The sequence below is a fragment of the Thermobia domestica genome, chromosome 6 (assembly GCF_964235325.1).
Source record: "Thermobia domestica chromosome 6, izTheDome1.hap1.1, whole genome shotgun sequence".
In the NCBI taxonomy this organism is placed as follows: Eukaryota; Metazoa; Arthropoda; class Insecta; order Zygentoma; family Lepismatidae; genus Thermobia; species Thermobia domestica.
The window spans coordinates 4,131,970-4,159,531 of record NC_137459.1 but is presented as its reverse complement, the minus strand read 5'-3'; the positions used below and the strand labels follow the sequence as shown (position 1 = coordinate 4,159,531).

General features: G+C 38.0%; 1 protein-coding gene across 1 annotated transcript in view; it reads left to right on the top strand.

Annotated features, from left to right (window-relative positions):
- Positions 1-27,562, top strand: part of Mitf (transcription factor Mitf) — a 225,730-nt gene that overhangs the window by 107,988 nt on the left and 90,180 nt on the right. Inside the window, exons 2-3 of the mRNA XM_081761253.1 lie at positions 626-842; positions 5,380-5,613. Coding sequence (XP_081617379.1) covers positions 626-842; positions 5,380-5,613 — 451 coding nt within the window. The remainder of the gene's footprint in view (positions 1-625; positions 843-5,379; positions 5,614-27,562) is intronic.

Below are 27,562 nucleotides of genomic sequence, written 5' to 3'. Positions count from 1 at the left end.
AATTTGGCGTAATTGTTGTGACAGACTGTAGTTGTCTCGAGTGACAATAAATAAATAAATAAAGTTCACTGGTGCTAGCAAAGTGCTAATTTTTAGGTGATTTGGAAAATACCCTTCCAACCCCACTTGGTGAAATTGCTATGCTGCTGGTGTTGATTATTGACTTTGTAGTTAAACTTTAATGTTTAGATTTAGTTAAATTTGTGTGTTGATTTGAAAGTCTTCGAACTGATTGCCACAGCTGATTTTAAAAGAAAGCTTTCCTTTTGTAAGAAAGCAGAAGGAAAGGGAAATCGTTGAATGAAACGCTTTCTGGTGAATCGTGAGAAAAGTAAATCAGCTACTATATCTTTGTCACGCCTCAGTGGAAGACAAATTTAAGTTACGGTAGTATATGGTGTTATGTAATATTTCAGCTCTGAAATTTTCATGTTGTTGTGTGGTACCACAATTTTTTACAAGTGATGATGAGAGTATTTTGTTATTTGCAACAGACTTTGCTTCAAATTCTTTGATAGTAGCAATCTTCAGTATTGTTTAATAATTGTTTTCGGACGATTGATTATAAGGAAGTTTTCTTATAGTGTCTATCTCCACTGTTACATCTTTGTCTGTCTGCTTCCAGTCCTCCAACATTCAAAACGGTCACTCCGACGTCGAGGACGCAGTTAAAATTGGAGTTGATGCGAGAGCAGCAACTGCAGGAACAGGAACGTAGAGAGGCCCAAAGACGTGAAGAGGAACAGAGACAGCAGGAACGGCGACCCACCACCTCAGCTGCACTCAATGTGCCTGTTAACATCCAGGCAATTGGTGTAGAGGTTCCACCTCAAGTTTTGCAAGTGAGTAGCGCTTTAGATACAATTTGAAATACGAAGTTAGTGTAAATAAGTAAGTACCGTTCGTGCTTCTTAATCTTGAGGTCTTGAGCAGGGCGTAACTTGTGGGATAGCAGGGGGCAACTGCTCCTCAGGGCAGCTCCCCGCCGTTTGAGGGGGACCACTTTGACAATTTTTTTTACTCCATATACGATACGAACATCAAGTTATAACTAAAACATCAAACAGGTTCACTGCGTTACTTAAACAAAACAGCACACGAAAAGTAAATAAAACAAAAATCACTCGTAGGCCAATTTTAGTAAAAAAAAAAAAAAAGTACTATTATGGGCCCTAGAAATAATATTTATTCGTATGGTTTTTAAATTTGTTAATATTGTCCCCTTAATTAATTTGTCATGTGTGGGAGGGCCCACAGGCTTCGAGAGCCCACGGAGAGTAAGAGAAACATGGAAAGAAGTGACCTATTTTCGAATTTTGCGCGAAGGCTCGAAACAACTTTTTCTAGGGGGCCCAAATATTAATGCTTGCCCCCCCCCCCCCCGGAAAAAAACTTAGTTACGGCGCTGGTCTTGAATTCAAATCTTGACTTGAAGTATTTTCTAGGGTTTTCTCAATCGTATCAACCGAATGCTAGAGTGCTAATTATAAATATAGATCTTCTGAACGTCTTTCCTAAAATTACGTTTTTCTTGTTTATCACGTGCTTAATGTAAATTGACTTGCTAGCTATACGTGAAACTTCTTAAAGAAAGAAAAGAAACATTGAGGTCCATGGTTCGATACCAGCTCGCGCCAAGTGAACTTTGTGGTGGACAAACACCGTGTGCGTGGGTTTCCTTGGGATTCTTCCGTTGCCTCCCACTTTCTTCATTCCACCATTTGATTCATTTATCATCACCGTCTCCTTTAGCCTAGCCCGTATAACCGTGGAACGTAAAACTTAAAAATAGGGAGAAGAAAAGAAAAATACGTCAGATATGTATCAGTGTAAGATTCATAGTTGGGTACCATAGAAAAACTGTGGATTTGTAACTGTCTGAATCAGATTTCGTATTTCTAAGTACTTGTTTCAGAATGACCTAATAATACAGAAGAACGAAAGTAAATGAAGCTACTCTAACAGTATTGAATGAACTCATATTTTAGTTTGTATTACACGTATCCACTGTTCGTAACGCTACTCACCATGAATACCTCATTCTACGCGTTCCGATTGGTTACAAAGGGAAGCGTCAAAATCTAAACAACTGAAAGAAATTAGCACCTACTGCAGTGTATTGTGGGGCCGCGGTGGCTCAGTGGTAAAGCGTTCACCTCTGGTACGTGGGGTCTCTGGTTCGATCCCTGCTTGCGCCAAGTGGACTTTGTGGTGAACAAACAACGTGCGTGTGGGTTTTCTCGGGATTCTTCCGTTTCTTCCCACTTTATTCATTTCACCATTGCATTCATTTCTCATCATTACCGTCCCCTTTAGCCTAGCCGTAGGACATTAAAAATTTTAGTTTTTGCACTTTATTGTTACACATTATAATATCAATACACTGTAGTAGACACTCTGGTCTCAGTCTTCAAATCAACATAAGTTACAATATTCAATTTGTAAATTAAAAGAAAATAATTAAATAAAAAATAAAATGGCTAGAAAAGTAACATTTCTAAGGGAACTTCAAAAAAGAGGAGTGAGTACTGTGTAGCATTGCATACTACCAGGGAAAAAAAGCACTACACATATCTAGCAACTGTGCATTGTGTACGGTATGTCTTGGTTTGGTCGTTTTAGACACCAAAGAAATATACTTTTTGCTACGATTATCCACAAAGAAAACTGTTCGCAGTGAATGCGTACCATGCTGAAAAAAAGTGACTGTCTTTGGCATGTACAGGGGTGGTCCGTAAGTGTTGAAACACCCAAGTAAAATACAAACCATTCAGAATTGGGAAAAATAAAAAAAAAAGTGATAATAATAGACGAGAAGGAAAATCTTTTGAAACATATGGCAGCATCGGCCGCCATCTTGAAATAGCAGGAACTTTTTTAAATGGGAATCCTATCTTTGATACATCAGATAGGATTGAAATTTCCCCAGGAATCCAGTGGTGAATTTGGGGGAGGGGGTCTACGCCCAACCGTTGCAAAATTTTAACCGATTTTCTGCACTTACCTAGAGATAACACTGCGGCCAATGTATGATCCACTGACTAATGTTACAGCAGTCGTTAAATGTATCCGCTGCTGCCAGTCATCCTTTACCCTGCCCAGTATTTCCTCAGGAATGCTGGCACACGCGTCAATAATCCTGCGTTGAAGGTGGTTAATGTCCCTGATCCGTTGGTAGCATACACAACAGATATCACGTAGCCCCACAGGAAAAATCCAATCGAGTGAGTTCTGGGGAACGCGGTGGCCATTTCACAGGTCCTCGCGAGCCTATCCATCTCTGTGGGAGTTGCCCGTCGAGGTACTCACGAACACATACTCCGAAATGAGGTGGTGCCCCGTCATGTTCATAGAACAAAGGGAAAGAGACAGCCTCTAATGTGACGGACGGCAGGATCTTCTTCTCAAGTATGTCACGGTAGGTAATTGCATTTAACTTGTCTTCGATGAAGAATGGGCCCACCACAGGGGTATCCCACACACCGCACCACAGTCCTATTTGATGTATCACACGATGGGGTTCCCACTTAAAAAAGTTACCCCATTTCAAGATAGCGGCCGATAGCGCCATATGTCTCAAAAGATTTCCCCTCTTGTCTGTTATCATCACTTCTTTCCTTTTTTCCCAGTTCTGAACGGTTTGGATTTTATTTGGTTATTTCCAAACTTTTGGACCACCATGTGTAGTGTTCGAAGCGAACTGAAAAAAAAAAGTCCTTAATCATTACAAAATACATTATTTATACCAAGACCTGCTCTTATGTTTTCTGACCTCTTAAGCCAGTACTTTATAAATGTTTGTTATGTACTCACGTTTTGAAACTACTGTATTAAGGAAAGAACGTTCAAGATTAAATATACTGTACACATTTTAATATAAAATTTATAATGTCTAACTTAATTGCAGGAAATATGTACACTGTGCTTACGTACAATTTTAAACAGAATATTACCTTAAGACTTAGGCCTAAAGTTATTTTACCGCTTGATCATTACTGTATGTAAGCACAATTACAAAAATGTGAAAAAATAAACGAAAGATAGAAACTTTTTCCAAGTCCAAACCAAGCGTTTAGTATTCTCCTTGCCAAAGTCGTGTCTTTATAAATGTGTTAAAGAGTCTATTTGATTTGTTAAAAATATAAAATAAGATAGTTATAATATAGAGTTTGTCCGGAAAGTAGTAGGACTGTTTTATCCCGCAAAAACGTGGTAAAGAAGGGGAATGTTATTGTACTTTTTGGGTGGTGGGGGTTCTTAGCTGCCAGTACACTAGTCACCAGTCGTCTCCAAGCCTTCACGGAGTGTAGATCGAGTTTAAGATGAACCCCTTTCAAGGTGCCTTGTTATCTCCACAAGGAATCGTTTGTTAGAGCATTGTTACGGGGTGAAGTTTTGCGTCAAACTGGGTAAAACTGCGATTGAAACCCATGATATGATCAAAATTGCTTATGGGAATGATGCCGTGGGTCAGTCAAGTGTTTTTGAGTGGCACAAATTGTTTCGGGAGGGAAGAGAGCAAATTGAAGATGAGCAACGGTCAGGATGCCCTTCAATGGCAAAAAGTGATATAAACTCAGTGAAAATGCGAAATCTTTTGAGCTCAGACCGCAGATTGATTGTGCGGATAATATCAGAACAATTAAACTTACCGAAAACTATGACGGACGAAATTGTGACCGAAAACTTCGGAATGACAATGCGCCGAGCCACACTGCCTTTGCTGTTATAGACTTTCTGACCAAACATGACATCACACACCTTTCTCAGCCACCCTACAACTCAGATGTCGCTCCTGAAGACTTCTTTATCTTCCCCCGACTGAAAAGGGTCATGAAAGGACGCATCACGGCTCGGTCGAGGCCATTCAAGAAGCCGTAACGAGGGAGCTGAAGAAAATTCCAGTTTCTGCGTTCCAGGGAGCCTTCAGTAAGTGGCAGAGTCGCTGGAAACTCTTGTGTTGATGCAAAAGGGGAATATTTTGTAAACTATTAAGTCGATGTGTCAAAATTGTGAATAACTTTTAAAAAAAAAAAACAATTCAGTCCTACTACTTTCCGGATAAATAAACCCTGTATATCGTTGTATTACGGAAATTTATTTATTTTTATAACGAATCCTTCCCCCTTTCCAACATAATTTGGCATCCTATGCTTTGTCTGCTTCTCATGAATGTAAGAGTGAACTAAGTTACTATCTTATGCATTAGATAAGGTATTTGGAATAATCGCATGAGACATCAGCGCGGAATTGAACATTGACCATCTATTTTTGTGTAAAGTAGTAAAATTTTGTGAATCTGTTGCTCCAGATATAAAATAGGAGATATAAGAGTTGTAAACTAAATATGACTTTAATGTTGATTTGAATTGTTTTCAGGTGAAGACGAAATTGGAGAATCCGACACGTTACCATGTCATACAAAAACAAAAGAGTCAAGTGAAGCAATATCTCAGCGAGTCCTTTCACTCAGGCGGCGAGTTGAGCTTCGGGCTGAGCCATGACAGTGGGAGAGGAAACATTCGTCCACAACAAATGGCTGTTGGTGCCGCTGCAAGCCCAGAGAATGCTATGTCGCCTGGGCTTAGTTCAGTTGCTACGAGTGCCTCAGATGTAAGTACAATTCTTCTCATACCAACTAATTCGTTTCATTCAAAACTAATAAAGGTTTGCATGTTAGAAATTGGATGACTTTCGTACTCAGTTGTAATCCGTGCAGCTGAGTGGGTAATACACATAGTTTCAAAGTACGTAGTCCTGGGTTCGATGTCACAGTGGAGACAGAATTCCCGGTGAGCAGCATCACACAGTTGCAAAGCTACATAAATTAAGAGGTAACAAACTCCTATAATGTCGAAAGCTAAGCTAAAAATAATGTCGAAAGCTTAAAATAATGTCGGTAGTTGCTGACAACACATTTTTTCAAGTTGTCTGGCTGGTCTTTATCCTGTTACGTCATGGAGTTCAGTTATGAACTAAACTGAGTTCCTCTTCATGACCAAACGGCAAATGCAAATGCTTCTTGTACGCGCACACCGTGGTTCAATTCCCGGTGGAGTTGTTGCCTCGAATAGTGGTCACAGTCGAGAAGCGACTTCAGCCCCACTTCTGTCATTAGTTGTCTCAAATAGACGTGCTGCTGAAAAGAGATTTTAATCCAATCAAGTGAACTCTGAAGTTGATTGCAACTATAATATGGGGAGATATATAAAGACGGAGTGTCGGGCGCTGTGAACTCGTAAAGATATAAATATTGCAGTGAACACAGTTGTTTATTCAGAATCCACTTTTACATTTCGTTGTGCGTGCCAATATACGTTTGTTTTTTGTGTGAATGTATGTGTATTGGTTTTGTATATACAGGGTGCGGAAGAAGTCCAGGAACGGTCCAGTATCTCGCGAAATATACAGATCAGCAAAACAAACAAAAACCTGTGTGAAATATTTTTGGAAAAGTTATCCAATGATACCAAAGGCAACCCCCTATCCCCAACCTTTTCGTGGGTAGGGGGGATAACTTTAAAATTGTAAATGAGAACCCCTCATTTCTTATTGAACATTTGGATTCTGCAGAAAAAGGGACAGCCATCCGCTAAGGGACTCTTTTCAATTCTGGGTCAAATCACTGTCCGTCTTTCTGGAGAATCCAAATGTGCAATAATAATAAATGGAGGTTTTCGTTTAAAATTTTAAAGTTAACCCCCGTACCCCCGAAACGGGTAGGGATAGGGTTTGCGTTTGGTATGGTTTTGCTGATTGCGTTTGGTATGGTTTTGCTGATATGTATATTTCGCTATATATATACAGGATGGCGCTAAATTCGTTGTACAAAAGCAGAGGAGTGATTCCTGAGAGTAAAAGAAACAAAAAAGTTCCAATAAACATACGGCGAAAACCCCATTGTTTACGTGTTATAGGCTTCCGAAAACATGAAAAAATGAATTCTAAAGGTCCATAGCTCCAAAACTATGGGACCTACTGTAGTGGAGTCAAGACTTCACTTAAGAACTAGTATGTGCTTTATCCAAAAATACATGTTTTAGAATCCTAAGGTACTCACGCAACAATTTTTATGGAGGTAGTTGGAGAGTACTTTATATCATAGGTCCGTAGTCAAACTCCCTTTAAAAAATTGTTGTGGAAGCACCTCAGGATTCTGAAACACGCATTTTTGGATAGGCCACATACTAGTTCCGAAGTGAAGTCTTGACCCGACCAAGGTAGGTCCCATAGTTTTGGAGCTATGAACCTTTAAAATTCATTTTTTTCATGATTTCGACAGCCTATAACACGTCAACAATGGGGTTTTCGCCCTATGTTTATTGGAACTTTTTTTTTTGTTGGTTTTACTCCCAGGAATCACTCCTCTGCTTTTGTACAACGAATTTAGCGCCATACTGTATATATATATGAATATGATATTCCTGCGAAATGTGTGCGAGATCGACTGCGTGGATCGCTTAAGGTTTTTTTTAGGAGAGAAAAAAAAAACAGTATTCTTTCGGCTCAAAAAATCAAACGACAGTGTACCTTAAATTTGTTTTTCAAAACGTGGAGATGTAATAGTTCTAGATATGTTGTTTTTTATATGTAGGGTTGAATGCCAGTGTCGGCTGAACGCCAAAATAGAAATTTGGCATGTTCAACGAAGAGCTGTTAGATGCCATTCTCTACCCATGGAGAGATTAACGTATTGGGAAACATGGCTCATTCAGTGCTAAGAGGGCGATGATTTCTTGTTATACTGTTAAAACTTATGGAAAAGATGGACTTAGTTCGAATTTTCGCCATTTATTTCTCTCCCCCTCCCCCCGCCATCGTATCCGTGAGTTCTCTCGGGGTACTCCCGTTTCCTCCCACTTTCTCGTTCCAACAATTAATCCATTATCATTCACTTGCCTTAATCATCCATCTCCTTTAGCTTAAAAGGTATAATCGTGGGACGTTAAACTGACTTTCCTCCCTCTCGCGCACACATACGCAATTTTATTTTTCAAAGATATTGCTTTCTGTAGTGGGACTCGACCGCATCAAGGGGAGGGGGGGCAAGGTGGCTCAGTGGTAGAGCGCTTACCTCTGATGCCTGGGGTCCCTGATTCGATCCCCGGCCAAGTCAGTTGTGTGGAGGACAACATCGTGTCTGTGAGTTTTGTCGGGGTACTCCCGTTTCCTCCCACTTTCTCATTCTAACAATTAATCTATCATCATTCATTTGCTTTAATCATAGTCTCCCTTAGTCAAACAGGCAAAATCGTGGGACGTTAAATTCAAAGATTTTATTTCATTTCGACCGCATCAAATTATGCGGTGATAGAGATCTGTATGGTACTTTTCGAAATACTTAACCAATATGAAGCCCAAATTTTAATATTGTCCTTTTGTGTTCCCCTTATTTTGAAGATTGTGCACAAACTAAAAATCTACCGAGAGTTTTCCTGGCCATTTGCCTCAAATCTTTTTCTGCTGGAAATCGTGTAGAATTTGTGTGTATATGCTGTATTCTTAACGGTTGGGAAGAAGCAGTTTGACCTTGATAAATGTTGCGTGATGTGTTATATTTATGCTTAACGTAATGACAGTAATTTTGTGACCGTCATGCTAATATTTTAGGCATTGCTGCATTGCCATTGGCAGAGTGCTAAGCAGAGTATAATAAATAGTAACCAAATAAGAAAACTCCAAGTAGCTTTGTTGACTTCATATGTGTATTTATTGGTACATAGCAGTAGAGGAGAGGAGAGATTATCAAATGTCCCTGAATTAGTTCTTAATATCTATTGTGCCCTGGGTATCTCTTTTTAAGTTGTTTTAAGGCCCATCTTCTGTTCTTTTCATATTTCTCAGTGATGCTGGTAGATACTTCATCAGACAATTCACATTTTCTTTTCTAATTAACCGTATTAAGTTTTCCCTTTGTATTATTGAGAGATGACGGTTCTTCCTGCTTTTCTTTTGATAGTACAATGCATTCTTTATTAATGTTTTAAGTGTAGTTTTAATATATGTGTTTCCGGTGTGCACTTTGAGGTTATAAAACTTCCTTTCCCTTTTTTTTTTTTTTTTTTTTTTGATCAAAAAATCCAACATATTTCAATGAAAAATTTTCTTGTAGGCCTTACATGTGGAGAATTACTGTAGTGTAGCCAAACTCAAACTATCACTTCGGTTCCGTTGTGGCTCAGTGGTAGAGAGTTCACCTCTGGTGTTTGGGGTCCCGGGTTCGATCCCAGCCCCCGCCAAGTGAACTTTGTGGTGGTCAAACACCGTGTGCGTGGGTTTCCTCGGGGTTCTCCCGTTTCCTCCCACTTTCTTCATTCCACTATTTTATTCATTACTCATCATCACCGTCTCATTTAGTCTAACCGGCATAACCGTGGGACGTAAAACTCAAAGATTTCATTTTTCAAAGTACCACTTAACTCAGTATGATCTGCTTATTCTGCAGAAAATACGAAAACTCGATTTAGGGTCCGTTCAAAAAGTTTGTGGCCCTTATCCAAGATCCAACATATTTCAATAAAAAAAAAAAAAAATTCTTGTACGCCTTATATCTGGAGTGCTTATTCCGTAAAAAGTACGAAAACTCGATTTAGGGGCCATTCAAAGAAAATTGTAACCCCTGATCCAAAAACTAATTATTGGCCAAGATCGCAATCTTTTGATGCAGTTTTTGGATCATTCCTAAAATTCTTGTTAATGCAACATTTTTCGATTGTATTCAGTTTGATCTCTTTCAGTCTTTGAATTTAACGTCCCACGTTATGCGCTGCATGCTAACGGAGACGATGCTTAAAGCAAGTGAATAATGGTTGAAGAGTTGGTGGAATGAAAAAGTGGGAGGAAACGGGAGCATCCCGACAAAACCCACGGACACGATGTTGTCCACTACAAATTTTCTTAGCCGGAGATCGAACCAGGGAACCCACGCAACAAAGGTAAATGATCTACCACTGAGCCAACACCGCCCCTCTCCCCCAGTTTGATTTCTTGATGCTGTGCAGAATGAAACTAAAAATTTTGGAAGGACAGTTCCAGTGTAGTTGTTATGTTTCCAGTTAAACTATGAATGGTTTAGTGTTGCCTTCTCTTTTTGTTTTTCTTTCTTTAAAAAAAGTGAAATATATATATATATATATATATATATATATATATATATATATATATATATATATATATATATATAGATATATAGATATAATAAAGTGAATAAAGTCCATCTTATAAAATCCAAGAAGAGATTTGAATCATGAAGAGGAATTTGAAGCTTAAAATATATAAAACGTTAATCATGTTTGTTCTTTATGGTTGCGAAACATGGTCGCTTACTCTGAAGGAAGAACGTAGACTGAAAAGTATTTGAGAACAAGATCCTGTGACGAATATTTGGACTGAAGAGGAACGGGAATGGGGAATGGGGAATGGCGGAAATTTCATAACGAAGAACTACATAATTTATACCGTTTACCAAACATTGTTAGGATCATCGAGTGTAGGAGGCTCAGGTAGGCAGGTCATGTATCCAGAATAGAAGAAAGTAGGAACGCTTTCAAAGTATTAACTGGAAGATCAACCGGGAAACGACCATTAGGAAGACTAGGCGCAGATTGGAGAACAATATTAAGATGGATCTCGCAGAAATATGAATACAAAATAGAAACTGGGTCATGTTGGCTAAGGACAGAAGTCGATGCGGCATTTTTATGAATGCGGTATTGAACCTCCGGATTCCATAGGACATAGAGTTAGTTAGATTTGAATGATTGGCTATTCTGAATTCGGACCAGTATCGACTAGGTTAGAGTTGAGAAGAGAGAAAGTGTGCCCTTCTCCGTGTTCTATTTGATTATTAATTTCATGGAAATCTAACAAGTGTTGCATTTGAAGACAGAATCGACATGTGAGTGAATAGAAACGGCCGAGGTCTCTTACAGATCCTAAAAACAGCAGTTTACGAAAGAGCTGTTCCTTCATGTTTTCATTTAATGAAAATACAGGTTGGTTGCATCACCAGGTAGTATTTTCATTATAATGACTGATGGCTATTTGTATGCAACTGTTTAGTTGTTAATATATGTTATGTCGAAGTTTTCTTCGGATAGTAGTGTTGAAACCTAGTAATTTGTATCCATTGAAAGCTAGCCTACTGTAATCTGAGTGTATTTTATCCAAGAAATGGCAACCGAGTACAGTATAGATTTTTTTTAAAAAAAAATGTGGATATTGCGTTTTACAATCTGCCGAGCCGTGACCGTAGCATATATTTACGAACAAATTATAGTAAAAACAAAATACAATCACGATTGTAATGAAATCAGAACACATTTGTAATTATCGAATGTATTGTTATTTCTCTAAGTAACAAGTTCATGCAAAATAATCGAAGCAGCACATTATTCTGTTTGTGGAGAAATTACGTTCATCGGTTGATGGATCATTGTGTGAGCATATTCAGTCTTTTTACAAACAAATTGAAATTAATACTTTATCCCTTAGGTAAAGGAGACTATGATTAACCGTTTCGGGACTAACGGTTCAGGAATTGGGTCAGCAGTTTAAGTCTCCGTATTTCGGCTCCTAATTAACCTAGAGAGATGATTCAAGTGTCGATCTCTTCAAAACGAATGAAACTTTCCAACGGTGTTCATTTCATCTACATCGCGGTTCCTGCAGCGGAAGGGTACGGGAAAATTTGGGTGTTTTTTGTTCCTCTTCAGAATTTGGAGGGAAACACTTGTCTCTAATTATCACAAAGATATAAGCCTCGTTTGAAAGCTTATGGGACCCAGATTCCAACAAGGTAACCTTTATGCTCCCGTGCTCAACCCCTGAAAGAAGAAAGTAAAAAAAAAAAGTCGAGAAAAATACACTTCTTCCAAGTTTGTAGGGCTGTGGCAACACTGTTATTTGTCATACGCAAGGGGGGCACAGAAGTTACCTTGTTGGGATCTGACTCTCTGAAGCTTTTCAATGAAGTATGGCTCATATCTCTATGACAGTTGCGTCGATAAGGCTGCCAAGATCAGGGTGGACCAAAACATATTTCGAAAAATATGTACAGGATGATTCTCGTAGGAAATACGTTCGGAACTTGGTATTGAACTTTCGCCCTTATTTTTTTTTTACATGATTGTACAATCCGCGGCAAAAAACCTGCAACATGAGGATGTAAGTTCATTGTGAAACTACGCCTAACAGCACAGGGAATGAACATAAGTCTAAGTGGAACGAATCACGCCAGGATAAACCTCGGCCTCCTCCCGTGCATACTTATTTTGTAGCAAAAGACTTCGTCATTTCACAATAAACTTATATGCTCATGTTGCAGGTTTTTTGCCGCGGATTGTACATAATGTCTGGCGTACACGTAAAAATATTTTTTCCTGCTTACGACAAGTAACAGTGTTTCCAATCTCTCACAAATTTCCTAAAACAAAAATCTCATTTTTAAAAAAACTTCTTTTTCTTCTTCTACGGATTTGGCACGGGGGGAGGCACAAAATTTAGCTCGTTAGAATCTGTATTCCATAAGCTTTACAGCAGGGTATAGTTCTTGTCCCTGTGACAGTTAGAAGGGGTACTTGGGGCCAGGGGTGCCCACAAAGGGGGCTATGACGCAAACTGCGTCATTGAAATATTTGGGGGGTAAAAATCTATATAAATATGTTTGAGGGGGTGTAAAAATTAATCGAAAAGATTTTTTTCATAGAAGAACACCTACGGATAGACAATTGAGGGGGGGGGCGTCATGGACATGAGGGTGAGTGGGCACCACTGCTTGGGGCGCCCACGTAAACATCTACGATTTTCTTGAAATCCCTGTCCGTCGTGTAAAGATTAAAGCAAGTTAGTAATGAGGCTGGAGTGATCACAAGTGCAAATATTTTGCTCTGTACCGAGCAAAGATGATTTGAAATCGTGTGTAATCTTGCACATCATAATGTATCTAATCTAGAAGTAGGAGGAGAGAAAGTAGAAAAGGTGATTGGTGAAGATATAAAACAAGAGTAAGAATAGGAATGGCGGGAGATGCGTTTAGGAAGAAGAAAAAAAGCCTTTCGATAAAAGAGCCATAAAGTATTTCGTGTGGAGTACTGTACTTTATGAACAGAAATATCGACATTACGCAAACGTGATGAAACATGACTAGAAGCCTTCCGAAATGTAAGTGTGGAGAAAAATGGAGAAAATTAATTGATCAGGACATTCGCTGAAAAACAACTGCATCACGAGGGAGATGATAGAAGGTACAGTGAGAGGGAAAAAGGGAGAGACTAACAGTCTTCAATTCATTGCTACGTCAAAACGAAGAGGCTTGAAATGAAAATCTTTGAGTTTTACGTCCCATGATTATGCCGGTTAGGCTAAAGGAGACGATGAAGATGAGAAATGAATGAAATGGTGGAATGAAGAAAGTGGGAGGAAACGGGAGTACCCCGAGAAAACCCACGCACACGGTGTTTGTCCACCACAAAGTTCACATGGCGGAGGCTGGGATCGAACCCGGGACCCCAAACACCAGAGGTGTACGCTCTACCACTGAACCACCGCGGCCCAACGAAGAGGTTAGTTGAGGACTGTGGTGTATTTGCGGGAAGTGACCATCCAGTATTGTATGCTCATAGATGGGCGGATACAGATGAGTATTACAAATCCAGATATTCATATTTTGGATCACCGATATTCAGTAGTGGGAATACTGGGTGATTATCTTTGAAAGGGATAAGTTGAACCTAATCAAATTTGTGTGAGAGCAGTCGTGTACGTACTTTATTAAGTTGTTTTATGTTGAGTATGTAGAACTGTTTAACATGAGACCAAACATTAAACCATTCAGATTGTTAAACATTAAATATTTTAAGAAATATTAATATTAATACAGATGTCAGCATTGTTTTCACTTAAAATTATGTTGAGTTTCGCTCAATAGATGTCGGTACTGTCAGCATGGCTAGTAAGATAAGAAAATGGCAGGGCCGCGGTGGCTCAGTGGTAGAGCGTTCACCTCTGGTGCTTGGGGTCCCGGGTTCAAACCCTGCTTCTTCCAAGTGAACTTTGTGGTAGACAGACACCGTGTGCGTGGATTTTCTCGTTGTTCTCCTGTTTCTTCCTACTTTCTTCATTCTACCATTTCCTGCATTTCTCATAGCAGTTTCCTTTAGCCTAGCCGGCATAAATATGGGACGTAAAACTTAAAAAGAAGTGTCAGAGCAAAAACGGTAAGAGATATTAAAAAGCGTTTTTATTATTTTTTAATTGATTCACTGTCCCAAGAATAGCTTCCAACTCCTTGGTGAACACTCTATTCAGATCACAAGTGGTTCAAATTAACAATTTCCGGTCTCAACGTTTATCGCCATAGAACCAAAGCAACAGCTTTATCGCCGTAGTACGAAAATAGTAACAGATACCAGGAAGTTGTTTTTTGCAAACTATGTTATGTCTCAAGGTAGCATACCATGACTATCCACAAGACTCTACCAAAACCTGAAGTGGTTCAAATTTACTATTCCGGTTTCAATATTGGTTTCAATAGAGCAAGAACGGTAAGATACATCAAGATGCGTTTTTTTGCAATTGATTGAACGTACCAAGAATAGCTTTCATATCTTTCGTTAATCCACTATTCAAACCGGAAGTGGTTCAAATTAGCAATTTTCCGGTTTCAACACACTACAATAGAACAGTAATGGTAATAGTATAGAGAAGTCATCAGGAGATGGTCTTTGAAGTTTCTTAGAACTTGCGGAGGAAAAATGCAGCCCCTACTTTCGGGTAGTGTTACCAATCAGGGTCACTTCGTTTTACACCATTAAGAAAACTTGCCATTATAGGTGCACCGAAATAGCCGTGACACGTGAGTAGTGAGATCTTCTCTTGTTGAATCTTGTTGTGAGAGTGTTGGCAAGCGATTTTCTGCATTTGATTCAGGGTTTCAAGAGAGCATAACATCACAACCCGCAACACTCTACCAAAACGAAAAGTGGTTGAAATTTACTACTACTTCCGGTTTGATTACTGATTTCCGTAGAGTAAAAATGGTAAAATATATCGAGATGCAGCTTTTGACAATTGATTTAACTTTCAAAGAGTAGGTTCTGTCTTCTTCTGTAATTCTATTAAATCCGGAAGTGGTTCAAATTAACTATTTCCGGTTTCAACCTTTATCGACATAGAACCCCCCCAAAAAAAATCAGGGATAGCGAGTAATGTTTTTTTGATATGAATTCAGCGTCCGAGGAACAGGTTCCATCTTTCACCTTGAACTATTTCAGCCCGTAGTTATAGATGTACTACTTGAAGTTTGAATATTGGATTCTCATAATTTGGAAATCTGCTATAGTTTAACACTGTGAGACGAAACTCACTTGTTTTTTGAAGGAAGAGACTTGTAATATAGATCAAAGAATGCAAGATTGAGAAACATATTCGTATGGTACTAAATGTTAAAAGTTCATCAGCTTGTTGCTTTCTTTCCCCAACAACTGTATTGTTTGGAACCGAAAATGTAACTTTTATTAACTCTACAGCAGTCAAATATCTTGATTCATCCATTGTAAAAAGCTGTATTTTGAAAGAAAATCGTTGATCAAAAACTAATCCCATACATAACAAAATCTTTTCAACTGTAGTGGCTAGCAGAGAAATAACTAATGATCAGTTTAATGGAGGGGTAAATCCTTACCTAAAATTGGAGACATTTCATAGGCTAGCGTAGCATTTCGTTCTCCCAAAACATTATTCATAACAGAGATATCAATAGTAGGAACGAAAATCTTCCCAATTGATAGAGTGCAATGAAGGGAATAACGCAATCCACGAAGCACATATAAGCGTCGCCCTTCCATTAGCAGAGATAGTTACGTAAGACTTCGTTAGCGCTCTCGAGAAATACCTTGTGTATCTTTCTGATTGGTTCATTATTACTTAATGTGCTTGAATATTACAATGTTCTGTAGGTAGAGTCTAAATGATGTATACAGAATTTCAACCCTTCACCTTTTTATTATAAAAAGGAATGTCTTTACGAAGTTCCTGTAAATCATTTCTCTAAATCTTTGAATGTTTTCAGTGTACACAATAATTTTGAACATCTCGGCACACGATGTGGCCTCGGAATAAAAGATATTTGTCTTAGCCCCATAGCGGCCTCAGACGGGGATCGGTAATACTTCGTAGGTCTTAGCAGCCCTGGGAGTAAGTATTGAAGTCACTGTAGCCTATGGCGGCCTCTTGAGAAGGTTCTGGTAGGTGAACGATCAGTATTGAACTGATAATTTCCTCGTCCCGTTGTCCTCTTTTATAGCCATCTTCTTGGAGGGAGGACCCATGGAGGGGCAGTCGGCTTTCTTCGTAGTTTTCCGAATCCTCTTCGTTTCTTTCTGGAACTGTAGTCTCCTTCCGTCGTCTGCCACTGTTTATAATTGTAAAAACATGTGTTTGTAATGAAAATATGTGGTTTGCAGTACATGTGGCTATAGGATGGAACTTCCTGTGTAACTTCTAAACTATTAGATAGAATTCGATAAAATTTTGTAACGTACAAATATCGAGGTAGGGACTTGGTTTGACATGTTCTACAGCATCATCCAATGAAGTGTTGCAAACTGAACATAAAATTATAGTTGTAAGTTATACTAACTGAACCTGCGCCCTTTACACAACGCATCATCACATATGAGCATGAATCTCTTTGTCATTCCTCACAACATCTGTACATGTCCCTTTACAGACACAAGTGAAGGATGTCTTGATAAAAATCGGAAAGGGATACCATAAAGGGCAGATTTTATTGATTATTTTTTTTTCAATATCTTGCATTGTTTGCAAAATTGAGCCGACTTCCTGTTGGAGTTTCTAATTCATGTAAGATCAGTGTTTTCTTCTTGCATGCAGTATGTAATAAGCAAATACATTACATACACAATTAATTATGATGTTAGTGATATATGGTGTTCATTAAGCAAAACACTTCAAATAATAAAGATTCATCTTAGACTGGAGAAGTTGTTATCCTTCGTTTCTCATTATCAGTTGGCCATGAAACTAACGCCTGAGAGATATACAACCCATGTGTATAACTGTTGTGTGTTGGAATGTATAACTTGTACGATATGATGCTTTACTTAAAAAAAAAAAAATCAACACTTCCAGTGTACCCCTAAAAAAGTAATAAAGAAACAACGGCCACGTTGTTTTTTTTAATATATTAAATTAGAACTGGAGAATCTACACAAAATTTGGAATCTACCAGTGAAAGCGGCACGTTTCTAGCATTTGCGGTTTTCGAGATCTCTTTGTCGAAAGGATTGGAGACAAACATATAAACTTTTCTTTGGAGATAAACATATAAACCTAGCATTTTAATATATAGATTTTATATTGTGGCTCTACACCAGGTTTTTACGTATTTCGAACCTCAATGTTAAGTGAAAACATACAACATCACATTTATTACTCAGTGTTATAAACTGAGGACGCTACAGTATCCACAAACATTCGTAAACATCCAAATTTTGAAGGCTCCTACAAGAGTAATAACGAAAGAGAAATGGATGTGTTAGTACACATCGGAGCTGTCTCTTAATAGTGGAATACTACTTTCATTATATGACGTATTTCAAACAGGTAGGAACAAAGTTACAAGGGATTATTATTACTTTTTTTTACTTCAAAAGGTGTTATTCGACAAATGCTTTTGATATGCATCACTTTGAATTACGTATGTGGTTTCCAATAAACCTAAACATCCAGGATTGGTGAACACGAGGGCTTCCATAAGATTCCTGTATGAGATGTTCGAATTTCTCATCTTTACTTTCGAATATCTCCTCTCTCTCTCTCTCTCTTTCTTTCTTTCTTTCTTTCTCTCTCTCTCTCTCTCTCTTTCTCTCTCTCTTTCTTTCTCTCTCTCTCTCTCTCTCTCTCGCTCTCGCTCTCTCTCACTCACTCACTCACTCAGAGATCGCAAAATATTGCCCACAGGAATAGGTTAGGGCATTTACTAGTGTGTATAAATCGACTTTCATATCCGTAACTTGATAGACTAAGATACACTACTTTGACATAAATTTTGAACCCTTCTTTCTCTTAGGATACGAAGTTTAATGAAAGTGAAAACTAGCCGATCCCAAAGAAAACTGTTGAAAAATTCATCTCAGACGGTTCAGTCGGTTTCCCGTGATAATGGATGGTGAGACAGGTAACGTCAATGTCACTTTCATATATTGCGGAAAAAAAAAAACAGAAATTGCTCGTAATTCTCCCTTAAACCGGAATTTCCAGAAACGCTGCAGCAAGTATGCGCCGGTTTTAGCGAGGACCCAATATAAATATCAATTTTCATCTTCCTAATATGGAGACTTGTGAGATATTCTGGTTCTGGCATATATTTTAAACTCCCCTCCAACTCCCTCGGGATACACATTTTAATAAAAGTAACACATTAAAAAAAATGACCAAAGAACAGTGCTAGCTATGGTCAAAATTTCATTTCAGACGGTTCAGCCGCTTTTCTGTGACGATGACACAAACGACGTTCATTTGAATCTGGAGAAAATAATGTAGAAATTGACACGTGTCTCCCCTTAAAAGCGGAAGGTTTATAAGCTCGATGACCCGTAAATTTTACCTGCTTTTATAAATTGTGCCGAAGAAGAGCCTGAAACATAAAGGTTCACCCCGCTTAATTCTTGGTGTGCTGTGGGCTTTGTCTTCGAGTATGTAAAACCCAGTACCTCAGTTACGTCGGCTCATAAGTGTGGATCAAACTGTTGAACATCCCCAAGTACTCGATTAAATTTCAGATCAGAGGAGGACGACATATTTGTATGGGAGTTTTATTTATTTATTTGTTGAACAAATTCCCAGACACAGCATACAGCATAATTTGCCACTCTACACGGAAATGTTAATGCGATAAAAAGAAAAGAAAAAAGAAAGTATCAATAATAATAATACTAGTGCCAACAAAGAGTGCCAAAGTAATATTATTTGGCCAACACACGTTTAATTACTCTCTCAAACACCGCATAGCTAAAAAAAAATGTCCACCTCAGTTGTTAATAATAGTTCGGTATTCTGTGCGAAAGAGACCTCTGTATAATTGTCAACCTGGGGCGGGCAAGATGGAATAGGTGAATATTCTGGGTTTTGCGGGAAGGGACACTTAAGGGTAGTTTCTGAAGTAGGGTTTCCAATCTTAAGTACTCATTAACTGTCTTATGAAGAAATTTTAGGTCAGTTATTTCTGCGTACTCCCGGGGTCTGGATATTAATATGTCACAAGTGTTCCTCCTCAGGTAATAATTGAAGTGTGGGAACATGAAAGGGTTCATGAAAGGGAACATGAACTATAGCAAATAGTTCAAAATAATAATAATAAATCACTCTGAGATATGCGCCACTTAAGTGGATTTTTTATTATTATTATTATTATTATTATTATTATTATTATTATTATTATTATTTATATTATTGTTATTATCGGAAATTCTGTCGAAGAATTTGAAGCTTAAAACGTATAAAACAATAATCATGCATGTTGTTCTGTATGGTTACGAAACATGGTCGCTTACACTGAGGGAAGAACGTAGGCAGAAAGTGTTTGAGAACAAGATCCTGAGACGAATATTTGGACCCAAGAGGAACGAGAGTGGGGAATAGTGAAACTTCATAACAAGGAATTGGACAATTTATACCGCTCACCAAGCATTATTAGTGTCATCAAATCTAGCAGGCCCAAGGTGGGAAGGTCATGTAGCCAGAACGGAAGAAAGTAGGAACGCTTTCAAACTTTTAACTGGAAGACCAATCCGAAAATGACCATTAGGAAGACTTAGGAGCAGATGGAAGGACAATATTAAAATGGATCCCGCAGAAATAGCAATACAAAGTAGAAACGAGATCCAGTTGGGGCTAAAGATAGAAATCAATGGAGAGCTTTTGTGAACGCGGCATTGAACCTGCGGGTTACATAGAATTATTATTATTATTATTATTATTATTATTATTATTATTATTATTATTTTGTTTGAAACCAACACTCAGATAGGTAAGTGGATTAGAAGTTGCAACAGTTTTGAAAGAGAGAAAACAACTTGAATTATTTGGTTTCCTTTCCACTTCAACTGAAAATGCCAGCATTTGCTTTTTCTTTTCTCATAAGCTGAAAGACTAACTGTGCAATGGCCTGTTAAAGGCTTGTAGATGGACGTGTGTCTGTGTCTTGAAAATCGTACATAATACCATTTATCGCGTCAAGAAGAAAGAAAAAAAAATAATCCTTGATTAGTCCACCTGTTTCTAGATAAGTGTTCGCTTTCTTTCTTAAACGGCCTTTCTGAGAAATGACGTCAAGCCAGCATGCGTATCGCTGTGAGAGTACGTGTCTACGCCAGTTTTCTTCAGGTTGGAATCTATTACATCAGGGCTGGATCTTAGGAGAAACACTTTTGACGACACACAACTGTTTCTATCAGTTGATGTACAGTCTACAAATGACTGTCAATGAACAGGTGTGTGGAAACTTGGAAAATCTATAGCCCCGCTTGACTAAATCCTGGATCCTAGGAGAATCTCCTATTAAGGAGAGTAATTTTCGAAACCGCCTTCCCTTATCTTAATTAAAAGTTTATATGTCGAATTTTAGGCCTCTTCCAGTACTATATAGATTACTCCCCTTTCCCCTTTTAGGAGTAGAATTTTCGAAAACAGTGAAACACGTGTTCCGTTGCCTTTATTGAGGAATTTATATGCCCAGTTTCATCCCCAGCTTCAAGGATTGTTAAAATACTATAGCACGGCCAACAAGAGATGGCCTCTGACGTTTCTTACCACATGCGGTGGGACTTGCAGCCCCTACTTTGATACCAGTGTTACCAACCACGATCTCTCTGTTTTATACCATTAATTAAATTGTCACTACAGTTGCACCGAAAAAAACCTTGACACGCGAGCTGTCAGAGACGTTCTCTTACTGGACACACTATACCATATTCTCATTTAAGAAGATAAATCTTTCCTATCTCATGCTTTCGTGACAGAGACGCATCTCACGTTTCTAGCTGTAGTAGTATGGCATATGTGTTGATGAGTCAGCTTACTTCTATTCTGTTATGTAATAGTACAGATTATCTATATACAGGGCGAGACGTGTAAAAATACCACTTGAAATACCGAAGAAACGAGAAACGCTAACGATGTACGGTTTGCGGTAAACAGCAATGTTAAACGCGGCTCGTCAGACGGAGGTATAGTGTGGTACGAAAAATATCGACAAATGGGGCATCAGAAACGAAATGATTTTTTTTTTTTTTTGTAATGGAAAGATAGGCAAAAAGAAAAAACAACAACATGAAAGGGCACACGCACAAAAATACAGCGCCATTTACCTCATGCTTCTACTACACATAGTAATGGAGATACGACGACGGGAATAGCTGTAAACAGTGGTTTCTATCTTTGATTAATACCTAGTTAGATTAATTAAGATGTTTTAAAATCAATCCCAAAGTAAAGTTCAATCCCATTGCAAAATTCTTGTCCAAGAATATTCGGATTCAAGAGAAACGGCAATTGGGGAATGGCGTAAACTTCGTAACGAGGAACTACATAATTTATACCTTTATCCAACATTGTTCGGGACATCAAATCTAGGAGACTCAGGTGGGAAGGTTATGTAGCCAGAATGGAAGAAAGTAGGAACGCTTTCGAAATTGTAACTGGAAGTCCAAGGTAGTCCTAGTCAGAGTTGTGAACGCGGCATTGAATGTGCGAATTCCATATATAAGGGCATAGAGTTATTTAGTTAGGATTCTCGTTGGTTTTTGTCTATTTTTATAATCGTTGTCTGTGATATACAAATGTTTATTATTTAATGTTCACATCGAACACTAAAATATATTTGAATATTATTATTACCGCTAATGTATCTCGGTTTAAACCGATTTCAACGTAATAATCTGACGTCTGTTTCTGGCAGTTGTAGATTATTACAGGAGTTCTTTCATCTTCAAAGAGCTTCTTGACCATATGACAGGTTAGAAGGTGTTTGCTTCAACAGTACTTTTAGGGACAATAACTGTAGCTGAGATACCGTAATGCGATTATTGTTGTTATTATTATCAACGAACTCAAAAAGTTCGTTACTGAATTCCCTGTCTGTCTGTCTGTGTTATTTGCGATTTTTTCAATTTTGAGCCCTCCAGTCGATAGAGCATCAACAACTGTCCAAGAAAGTGATGGATTTTTTCGCGTCACTCTTACCATTCCCGAGATATTGGCCAAAAATGGCCGATTTCCGAAGATTTTAGGAGCCATATCTCGGGAACCATAAGTGATAGAGAGATGATATTGCTGTTGATCAATATCTAAGATGATGGTGAATATTTTGGTATCAAATAGTAACCGGTGGCCACTGGTCATCTGGCTACAGGCCAGCTGGCCACCGTTGCCCAGATCTTGGCCAGAGAAGTTCGAATTTCGGGAGATTTAAGTAGCCATATCTCGGGAAACGTAAGCCATAGAGAGATGAAATTTGCGAGAAAGAGAAAAAGATTTACATGTTGAAAAATCACAGTTATCCTTCCCGCTCCATCTTTCCATTGTTTTGAAGTTCGTTCATGCAATGCTTTTGGAGCATTGTCAACTGGATTTTATTATCATCACCGTGTGCTGCCGAAAATACTACACAAAAAAAAATTACATATTGACACGCAAATTTGAATATGTTCTGCTACTTAAAAAGTGAAGTACGTAAATAAAAGCAGCACTCATATATAAGATTATTTTTAAGTGTAGACATAAATTCGTTTCCGGTTCGTTAGCATGCGGCCGTTGTAAATATCTAGCTTATGTTTATGTGTTGTAACTTTCACAGTTTCATAAACGAATTATTCTTGAAAAATGTTCAGAATTGTAGAGTTTTAATCATATTTACCTCATGGGTTTGCTAAGATGCCTGAATACCTGAGTCCGTTTTGTTCTTGTGAAAAAAAGAAGTTAAAAATTTCAATCTCGTACTGTTAATTCTATAATGAACTTACTGTATGTTTAATGACAACGTAATTGTCATTTATTGAGATTCTGTTGGTATTCCTTTGTACCTTTTAAAAATGAGCTATCGTGTAAGAAAACATTCAACTGCTATCGTCTTATTGTGTGAAAAGGAGACAGAATTGTTACCGAGTTGTTTTTCCAAGAGCTAATTGGAATGTTCATACAGGTGGTATGCAAATCATTCTCTCACCCACATAACAAACTTTCAGTTTAGCACGCTTGTGCACAATCCTCGCAATGTAAACATTCCCTCTTGTCTCCCTGTGGCACTAATTACTTAAGCAAAGTGTCCTCTTTTACTACTGGGCTGTTTCTCAACAAAACAAAGGAGAGATAAGTAAGCAAATGATGATCCGACAATTTTGGACACCATTCAGATTATCGTCTGAATTATACGGAAACGGTCATGTGTAAGCATTCCTATGACGTGACAAACCGCGCAGAACATGGTACAGAAATGTTGTTTCATAAGTAAAAAATTTGGTAACGAGTAATTCAAGTGCTGTGTGAAGAGTTGTGTTACATAATTTCAATCGCTATTCAACATGTAAAACTTGTAAAGCCTCACACTTCAGCACCTGGCCTTGAAGATTCACTGGCAGCGTCAATATTATGGTTAAATCAAGCTACGAAAGAAGCTAGGTTCGCTCGCTTTCTTCTGCTAATTGTATTTTATACAACACTTGTATAAATACTACGTAAAGACCAGCAACAATGAATACAGGAAAGTACGGCAATAAAGTAAATTTGAATTCATGGTTTTAGGTAAAAGAAAAGGAAGTTAATAATGCACAAATCGAACTTCGATGACAGCTTGTGTTCAAGAGGAAAATGAGTTACGATTTGAAGTTAAACGCCAAGGCTGTATGTGACGAAGTCTATGGCAGTGATCGCCAAACGTCGATCGCGAGCTAGCAGCAGTTCACGAGGATATTTTCGGTAGATCATGCTAACGCTCCAGTTGGCTAACCTTAAAATGTATGGGCAATAAACAAATGTAAAACTTTTAAAGAAAAAAGTTGATAGTTGTTTTGGTTAGTAGCTTACAGTAGGATTTAAAAACGGTACTGTAGCTTCGTAAGTTTGGAGACCACTGGTATATTGCTTGATGCGAGATGAGAGACAAGCACCCCAACCGGAAACCGATACCCACTTGGGGCTCCGAAGAGGCAAGAGAGAATGTCTTGTACTGTTTTTTCTACGACTGGAGAATAGAAAAAAATGAAACCTTTAAGTTTTATGTCCCACGGTTATGCCGGCTGGGCTTAAGGAGACTATGATGAGATACGAATGAAATGGTGGAATTAAGAAAGTGGGAGGAAACGGGAGAACCCCGATAAAACCCTCACTTGGCGCAAACTGGGATCGAACCAAGGACCCCATGCACCAGAGATGAATGGCCTATCTCTGAGCCGCCGCGAGCCTGACTGAAGAATAGAGATATGTGTGTTCCGATGTATTCGTATGATTCGGTCCAGGGTTTAATACCTAATGAGTACAGCATTTTTTGTGTTTTGTAGGTGCAGAATTACTAAAAATTTGAATTCCGATAAACGACAATGGACCACACATCTTTCAACCAAATATAACGCCATTGTGTTTATAGACAAATTGTACATTGAGAATACGAGATACTCATTTACCGGACACCGCATACCCTATCTTCCTTTTTTTCTTATCTTTTTTAATCATTTTATGAGATAGTAGAAATGAGCTGAATTAAATTTTCTTTTCCGAAATATTACAACAACAATAATTTTCAAGATTTCAGCGATTAAAAATACAACTTTTTTTTTTTTACCTATATACAGGGTGATTCAAAACAATGACGACAACCGTTTGGGAAGTGATTCCTGATACCAACATGAAACAAAGAGTATAGACCAACCTGGGTGCAGTCATTTCGGAGTTATAGGCTGCCAAAAACATGAAAAAAAAGAACTTTAAAAGTCGTCACCTCCAAACGTTGTTGTCGTTTGAAACACCCTATATATATATATATATATATATATATATATATATATATATATATATATATATATATATATATATATATTGTGTGTGTGTCTGTCTGTCAAGTTTAAAGAGTGGTTCCCAATATATTTTAATCAGGATACATACTGTTCGAAAAATGAGATTCATCACGGCCACTAAAAGACAGTTTTGAGATCTCTTAACGGATTACTGGGAATCGGTTCTCGTATCACACTTGGAAATATCTGAAAGAGCATCCAGCAGACATTATTAATTTCTGAATTCAGAGAAAGTAGAAAGTTGATGAACTCTACAGTTTTTGTTTGAAGAATGCACATGATAGGTTTCGTCTTTTCTAGAGAAGGAGCTCCCTCTTGGTTATGTGGATAGCGTACGCGCCTTTGGCGTGTGAGAGTCGAGTTCGATTCCCAGCAGGAACTTATGTTGTTCGAATCCCACGTGAAGCTGTAGATCCTTGGTGCGGAACGGGACACTGAACTCAAATCCAATTTAATCCAGTCTTTCTAGAGAACTTGATCCTTTTCTGGCTGTTGGCTTGTCTTTGCTATTTAACATTCCTTGTCACGAACTGAACGTGTTCTGTGTTCTATAAAGCTTGACCTACCGTAACGTTGCTTATTGATGTAAACTACATAGGTGCGTGATGCGGAGATCTCAAGAAGAGATCCCAGTGATTATTTAGAATTCTGTTTGTTCAGTGGTTAGGCACATGATTTTTTTTTTTTTTTTACGCCACAACTCTCACGTGTTCCTGTAAATACGTTCCACTGGAGGCGAAATATATGCTGTGGGGAATGACGTTGTAGGTTACTTCACATGATGGTGTGTGAATTCGCCAGGTGTAGTTTGTAACGTAGATATAACAGAATCCAATCTTCATAAAACAAGACTAGTAGCTTCGTGTATTTAGGCATCATGTCCAGTTCTCTTTGAAGATTTCAGTGACAACAAAGAACCACCTGAAAATGTAACTTGTTTATGACTCCACTTGTCTTACCACTGGCTTTGTTCAATAATGTATGCGTAATGTGCTACTTCCACACAACTTCAGTAGTTACCTTTGACAGTTCTTCTTCAGATGAGGCCATTGAGGGATCCAAAAGGACGGAATGTCGATTTTGTAACGCTCATCCATTACTTTGCATTGGAGCTACAACTGTTGACAGATTTCGCTACATACAAGATTAATTGTTGTCCTTCTGTTTGTGTTGTCATTTACTTTAGTTGCAGCCGTGAAACAACAACGAGGAGTGTCAGAAATGGAAAACAAACTCCGAATGAACATATTCTTAAAAATAGGTTATGCTATCAAATAATTTCATCGTTGTTAGAAGAAGTGAAACATGCAATAGCTTATATTTACGTCGGAGTGACAAAATCTTGAATCAGTTTCCTACTCGTACTTTTTTCTTGGATTTCTTAAGTTCAGCAAATTCGTACTATTAAGAGAGATTCGAACATAAGCAGCTCGTTTGGTGAGACATGTGAGATAAAGCGTTACACATATTTATGAATTTTATGAATAAAATATGTAGACAATTCTTCATTTACATATGTTTTGAAAAAAGGTTTTAGCTTCATATGTGACATGACAATTTTGATATTTTTTGTCTAAAAATTGTTCCAATTCCTTATTTTGCGACCACTACTTGACCGGTTCAGCAGAAATATTCATGTAAGGCTTCACAATTCACTCATTAGAGTAGATGGTAATCCTGTTGTGAAATTTATTCCTTGCTGTTGAACTGTGGAGTAACACCAAATTGGAATCGATCAGGGTTACTAAATTCTTGCAAGGTAGTTAAAGACTATATGTCAAACATTTAGATTGAGGAATTATATAGAGGAACGTGAATCTATATAAATAAAATGAAAGTGACTATGTTTGTGATTTAATAACTCTTGAGCCATCCCGACCGATCTCGATCAAATTTTCAACGTAGATGGGGTTCGAGCCTGTGATGTATTTTTATCATTTCACTTTAACGGTGCAATTTAGAAGAAGAGAGAAATATATAAAAATGATCGAAAATGACCAATATTAGTGCCGAATCCATAGTTTTCGGAGTGACACTTCCCTTGCCGTTTAAACCTAAATTTAGCCCACAATAGAAATATTTTATTTTTATTTAGGTAAATTACTTTTATTCTGATTTTCATTATATATTCTTTGTTTCTGTCGATTTCAGTGTGTTCCAGTAACTATAAAAAGTGACTAACAGAACATCTTAGTAATTTTTCTTATTTTAACCCAGAGAAGCGGATAATGACGTTAGTACATTATAAATAAAATTGAAGTGTCTACTGCTTTTGCTTTTAGTTCCTATATCTTTAGTTCTTATTAGAGAAATCCTGCATGTAATTGATTTAATGTGGTACATTCCGCAGCAAGGAAACCTGCAACATGAGCGTGTAAGTTTATTGTGAAACTACGAGTAACAGCCCAGGGAATCAACATAACGTCTTAGTGGCACGAATCACGCCAGGAGAAACCTCGGCATCCTCCCCTGCA